The 6,738-nt window shown below is 43.4% G+C and overlaps 2 protein-coding genes across 2 annotated transcripts in view; one reads left to right on the plus strand and one right to left on the minus strand.

Annotated features, from left to right (window-relative positions):
- Positions 1 to 1,524, plus strand: part of LOC104515201 (thioredoxin domain-containing protein 11-like) — a gene marked incomplete at its 5' end in the record, with an annotated part of 6,602 nt that extends 5,078 nt beyond the window's left edge. The window contains one exon of the mRNA XM_010159096.1: positions 897 to 1,524. Coding sequence (XP_010157398.1) covers positions 897 to 1,524 — 628 coding nt within the window. The remainder of the gene's footprint in view (positions 1 to 896) is intronic.
- A 2,460-nt stretch (positions 1,525 to 3,984) lies between these two features.
- On the minus strand, positions 3,985 to 4,248 carry SNN (stannin). The gene has a single exon (XM_010159095.1). The coding sequence runs from the start codon at positions 4,246 to 4,248 to the stop codon at positions 3,985 to 3,987; it is 264 nt and encodes an 87-aa protein (XP_010157397.1).
- Positions 4,249 to 6,738: the final 2,490 nt, after the last annotated feature.

Genomic DNA, 6,738 nt, shown 5'->3' on the forward strand with positions numbered 1-6,738 from the left:
TCCTGTTTTCTGATAGAGATACACACATGGTTCAAAAAGGGCAGTAATTTTAACACTTGGCACAGCTGGAAAGTGTGGTGTCTCTTGGTGGGGAGTAGTATCAATGAAGAAATTTGGAACTCTTTGGTGTTCAAACAGCTTGGACTGCCTTGTCAGGTTAAGAGTGACAGTTTATGCTGTTGCAGAAAGCAGTGGGCCATCATATGCTGGGCGTAGTATTCACAGCCATGATGAGCTGCAGGAGAAGAAATAACCACCCACAACATTTAGTTTGATTCCTTGATCACCTCTGGGGCATAAAGACAAAGTAGAAAGAGGAATAAGTAAAAAAAATTGGGGGTTTTGGCAGCCAAAGGGCCTTGCTTCTGCCTAAAGTGACTGCTCACTGTTTAAAAGCAAACAGTGTTTATGTTGGAACACACTAAGCTACTTCTTCCAGGACAACATATCTAGGCTCAAACTAGTCATTGCCTGGCAGCTGGCTTTATACATCTGGACTCCACTTCTAACAGCACATGTAGAATTGTGAACACTTAAATGCTCCCCTTCAGCTTTTAGCATTTTAATACCAGTATGCTCTCATCACACCTGCCCAACAGTGACGCTACCACGTGAGCTTCAAGCTCATGACCCGTGAGTAAAACTTGTTCTGAAATTTCACAGAATTTTGCTCTCAGACAAATACCCTTCTAGTGCAGAGATGCTTAGGGCACCCAGACTGGAATACTGTGTGCTCTATCCTTATTACATGAGTTCAGGTTTCTCTTAGCTGCTCTATTAACTATTCTTGGTAAAATAAGAAGACACATGAAGTTGGAGTTCAAAAGCAGATGCTTTTATGAAGTTATCATTGCTTAACTATCTGAATGTGTTAACGTGAATTTCTGTCTTTCTAGGAAGGAACAAAGTGTGAAGTTCCCTGAAGACATGTCAATTAACCTTCCTAATCTCCTTAAATTTATTTTGCATCACTCAAGTTATTTTCCATCACAGCCCTGCACCAAAGAATGCCTGCATAAGGAGGCAGTTCTACAGCAAGGACACATCTCCCACTTAGAGAGAGAAATTCAGAAGTTAAGGGCAGAAATCATTGCCCTTCATCAGGCCCATGACCAGCTGGAAGCACAGCTTTCTGAAGCCAGGAGGGAGGAACACAGACTGCAGCAGCAAAAACACGCACTGGAAAAGCAGCACAAGACTCTGCAGCTCCACAGTGAGCACTTACAGGCCACATACAACCAGAAGAACCGAGAATTATTAGAAATGGCTGAAAAGCTTCAAGAATTAGCTGATGCATCAGAAAACCTCCTTAAAGAGAATACTTTACTGAGAATCCTGGTGGCATCAAGGGAAGGAAAGCTCCAGAGCAAAGATGAAATTAAAGAATCCCTTCAGTCAGAGCAGACACGTTCTGAAGATCAGGATTTATCAGGTTCAACAGTTACTGCCACATTAGAGGAAAAAACAATTGATAATATTGATACCATAGAGACAGAGCACAGTAGTGGAAACAGGACAGAATGATTGCTTACAAAGTCAAATGATGTAGTATTGGGTAGGTATTTATGCAAATTTTATTGAAATTCATTGTAAATAAAGACTTCTTTCCCCACATGATCTAGAAAAAGAAAAGGAATATTTTTGTATACTTGAACAACTTACTAAATACTCACATCTAAGAAGAGGAGGAAAATGGAAAACACTTTCTGCACTTTACTATTGCACTAACTTGCCAACACCTACCCATTTAAAGATGCTGATTTTTAGGGGCAGCAGTGTGAAGCACCTCTGACTAAGGACCAGGTGGTTTTCACTGGCTCTTACAGCTGCTAGAGGAAAAATCAGACCTTTGATCTATACCTTTCCATAATTTCTGAAGTTTGCCCTTTACACTGCATTCTCTTTGCTGAATTAGAGATACTTCATCTGTGTAAACTTGAATGGACAAGGTCATCTTGCTACAACTACTCTGTTCCAGAACTTCAGCACTTTGTATTACTTTTGTATACCAGTTATCTGACTGTCTGGAAACCTGCAAGAGCCATGTGTGAACTTTTCCCTACTGAAAACTAAAAGTCTTACTGAATTAATCCTTTTCTCTTTGATTTGTAAGAGGTCAAGAATACAGCAGTTGAAGTGTATGGGTCTGGCTATACATGCCAGGCTCACAAGGCTAATATCTTAAAGAAAGGACATGTGCCAGGGTAACAACAACCCTCTATCAACTGTACCCCATATTGTACTCGAGAGGCAACAGCAGGAGCTTTTTGCTACAGGCAGCATCAACTTTTGCTTCAAGTTACAGACGTCAGTTAAGAAAAGGCAAAATAGCACTAAAAATGCCAGTCAACATCTTACTGTAGAAGAAAGGGACAAGACTTTACTGACTAAGCTGTTGTCATCTTGCATGTAGTACAGTTCTCAAGCAAGCTTGCTAGGCTTATGGTAGTTACTCTGTATGTACAGCTACAAGAAGCAGGTCTAGTGCTTCCTATAGAGCTGAAGAACTTGACTTCATTATTTCTAGAGGAACAGATTTACAGTAGCTTTTTTTCTCCTGGGCAATTGAGTGTTTAAGAGTGTCAGCAGGCACAAGGAAACGATGTATAGTCAAAGAAAACTGGTCATGGGCCTCAAAGCATGATGTCTACCCTAAGAGTTTTAGAATATATAAGCTGCCATTGGTGGCTCAATGTTGTTCCTTCTCCTCCCCCCAAAACTTCTGAGGTCCAGAACTCCATTTAACACACCTTTTTACAACAGTTCCCATGGCTGAAGTACAGCACAGAGCAGGAAATGGAAGGGCTGCCCTTATTGGGAAGAATTTCCTCATTAGCTAAAAGCTTTTACTAACTGACCAGCCATCTCCCGTCCCTGTATCAACATTTGTTTTTGTAGGAAAGACTAAAACTTCTCTTGTAGTAGTACAGTTAAGTCAGGAGTTGTCTACGAGACAAGTTAACTGAATTCTAAAGTTGACAGTTGGTCTGCAGACTAAAATGCCTTTTTTACAAGAGGCTTTTAACATACACCCTAACTGCTGTGTACACAAACAGGGGTTCTAGGAACTATTCGTATTAGTTGCACTTAACCCCAGTTTTAGTAAGTATCACTTCTGCGGTTCCAGCATGCAGACCTACAGAAGAGCAATGCCTGCTCTACTGCCACTTCAAACTCCCAGAAACCTTCTGGACCATCCCTGAGGGTTCAGTATCCATCATCAGTTCCCAGGTTGGAATCCATCAAAATGGCAGTTTCCTTGCAGTAGCTACATAGTTAGAACTCCTAGCAGCCAGAAGTTCACCTACCTAGCTACAACTGAAAGGAAATGACTTCCTTTTTTTGTAGCTCTGGTGTTTCCTCCCTCAGCATGTTACTGAAGCTTATACCTTTCCAAAGACAGTATTCTGTATCCATCCAGTAAACTGTTAAGAGTAGGAGTTCTGACTTCATGGCTGTGCAGAACAGAGCATAACAGAAGCAAGCTTTAACTGCAGATTTGGGGCTGAAGGTCTGGAATCCCATCTACGGTTGCAGTTCAGTAGTCCGCTTGTACGTTATGTACAGTTGCATCATATTATTCCCCATACGCTGTGGAACACAAAGCAAAAAGCTTTGTCAGCCTATTTACAGTTCACAGTTGGAAAGTAGTTCACATTACAGTAGTAGCTCCATCAGAACAGGCTCAGCTAAACATTCAAGTAACAAAACACACTAGTAGTCTCTTCACCCCAGTATATCCCTGTGTCCATTGCCGGCAATGGACGTTATGCCAGGGGAGTCAGCTCCTGTCCTAGAGGAATCGAGATACAGAGTTGATGCAAAGTGCAACCTCTCAGTGCATGCAGTTGCAAACAAAGCTTATTTAAGCCTCATGAGGGTGTTTCCCGATTAGTGTGCATGGGACCAGGTTCTTCACAGTATAAGTTCTCCTGCTGGTTACACACACCACAAGCATAGTCCATTTACAGGCATTGCTCCAAGTTAGCTGTGTACTTCTGTGCCGTTTGGCGTTAGCTTCGCTTTCCTCTCCACACAAGGTCCTTTAGCGGAGTACTGCACCAGAAGAAAGGGCTCTTTGGTCTCTCCTTCACCCACAATGCTTTCTTCATCCTCCGACTGGCTGATCCTCTGCAGACGCAGGTAACACCAGCAGCCCAGAATCAGTGCACCAAGAGCCGCAATAGCGATCAAAATGACAATGACAGTCACCACTCCAGTGGTGGGGCTATGATCCATAATAGACATGGTCAATACTTCAGATTGTCAGACCTGAAGGAGATTTTTCTGTCCTCACTGTCAGGCTTGCTGCATCTTCACACTCCTGCAGAGAAAAAAAAGAGAGACAATGAAGATGTGTAGTTTCACCACATACGGTAACATCACATTCATGGTTGGCATCCTTCACAAGGGCACATGACCCTCTTGCATTCAGTGCGTTCAGCTTCTTGCACTCCTACACACTTACTCATTTTAAGCTCTTTCTTCCAACTGCCTCTGAAGGTGCAGGTTTCTACATCAAACTCAAACCGATGAAGGCTGAACTTACTTCAGCTCTTGACATGCTTGTCAGAAGAGCACATAGTCAGCCTGCTAGGAGGCAGCAATTTTTACTAGGGGACAGAGGATGAGACAAGGCACAGACAAGATAGACTTACAAAAAACTGATGCAATTTAGTACCAGAGATTTAAGACTACTTAAATACGAAGTCATGGGTGAGCTCTCAAATCCACAAGGTACCAGTTCCGCTACCTTCAGTTTTCCTAAAGGAATCCTACAGAAACAGTACATTTGAAATCTGACCCCTTTTAAAGTTTAATTTACAAACATTACATACTAACTTCCAGAACTGATAAGCTAATTGCAGAGGTAATTGCAACTCTAACACGTTACTATATGCCTGTGATCTGTTTAGAAGGGTTGACTACACGGTAATTGGTGGTTCATTGAGCCAGTAGGAAACAGATGTTGCTTTGTATGCGTTTTTTCATAAGAAGGTAGAGCAAAGACTTATCAGTAACAAAACATAAGGGGAAGCTCATTATTTTAAGCTTCTGCTCCTCTTCATGGCTTTCGCACCACAAGAGCGAGGTAGCGTCTTAGGACTGCAGCTGAAATCGGAACAGGCAGCAGGAGGAAAACGGGGGAGAGGAGCTCCAAAGACTCTCTTAGTCTGCTGCACATTTTGGCAGGACAAAAAGTGTCTAGGGACTGTCTTTTGCTACTTCCACTTCCAAACTCACAACACTACTGAAGAAGTCATGTGAGCCTTGCGTTAAAGTTCAAAGTGCTTGTTTACCAAATTAGTAGCTTTACAGTCTTCCACTTCAGCTGGGACGTAACAAAGTCATTCATTCATGCCCTTTTCTTTCCTACTGCCCTAAGTCTTCAACAAGACACAAACTCAGGGGAGACTTTAGTTGGGAGCAGAGCCAACTCCTACCCAGAACACCTCTTACCCCTGTAGTGCTGCAGGAATCAGGTTAGGGTCAGTGGTGCTGTTTCCAGGTACAGCAGATACAGTCCCTAATGGTTGTAGGGTCAGCTACAAGTGCAGAACAGTCTCTGCATTTCCCCTGACAGGCAGCCAATGGAGTAACAGTATGTTCTGGCTGTGCCAGGCTATCGAGGGCCACATACCTTTCCTGGAAAGGCCTCACCATCCTTGTTGCAGTCTGCTCTGCAACATCATCACCTTCATACAAACCTTCAAAAGTCAGTCTTTACCAACCTTGAGCCAGAACAATTAGGTTATTGCATTATCCACTGCACAGGAACTCTCACCAGCACTTCAACATGAAAAGAGTTAAGGCAATTACAGCGCAGTATCTTCACCCACAGTACTCAGGCTAGAGACTGAAGTTTATTTCCCAACATCCCATGGCATGGGAGACCCATAGCCATTGCAGGGACACTAAAGAGAAGTTCAGTACAAGTGTCACACAGCTAACCTGCACACAGGTTGCATTTCCAGCCCTGTAAGCTACAGCAACCAATAGCCTGTAGCGTACCTGGTATGCCCAGCCAAGTCCTGCAGACCCAATTTCACCAGAAAACGAAACTAACCACATCACACCCCCCAAGCAGGCTACGTGCCTGCTGCAGCTGGAGAAGTGTAGGATTTTTGCCATGATCATCTTCCTTCTGCAATGCTTGTTCAAGCCAGGGTGATCAGCTGAGGGTGATTAAGAGTGACTTTCATGTAGTTCATTTTCCTCGGGGCATGTCTGAGCTGCAGCACTGTTTGATCTAGCCACAACAGTGCAGCATCAGCATAAAAGATGGTTTACCCTGCTTCTTATGTAGGCCCTGCGTGTCCACATCAAGCCCTCTGCTGCCAGGAGCTGTGCAAGCTGCAGAAATGATGACCTCCTAGCACTGCTTCCCTACAGCACATGACTCTACATTGGAACTAAACAGTTACTGTCACCTAGAAAACAGCTTTTAATACTGGAAACTGGTGTTGTACATGCTATCCCCCCTCTGCCAGAGTTCAAGAGAGTAGACAGCATCAGCTACGCAGAGTATGAAGCTTTGCACATCACCACCCCTGTATCACCTGCATCTTTTGGTAAGCTGTTCTTAGACCTCAGCGTAATAGCTAGTAGGCACAGCACTTTACGAGCAGTCTGGAGAAGCTATTTGAAAGCAGGACCTAGGTGTTAGGTCCAGGTAACAGAGAATCTGTATCTGGACCATAAGGAAAAAACATATTCCTCTCCCTTTGTAATAGTTGC

Source organism: Eurypyga helias, unplaced genomic scaffold (genome assembly GCF_000690775.1).
Source record: "Eurypyga helias isolate BGI_N326 unplaced genomic scaffold, ASM69077v1 scaffold49099, whole genome shotgun sequence".
Taxonomy (NCBI): domain Eukaryota; kingdom Metazoa; phylum Chordata; class Aves; order Eurypygiformes; family Eurypygidae; genus Eurypyga; species Eurypyga helias.

Bases quoted from the DNA above. Each gene is read 5' to 3' on its own strand.
- SNN (XM_010159095.1), bottom strand. From the start codon at position 4,248: ATGTCTATTATGGATCATAGCCCCACCACTGGAGTGGTGACTGTCATT.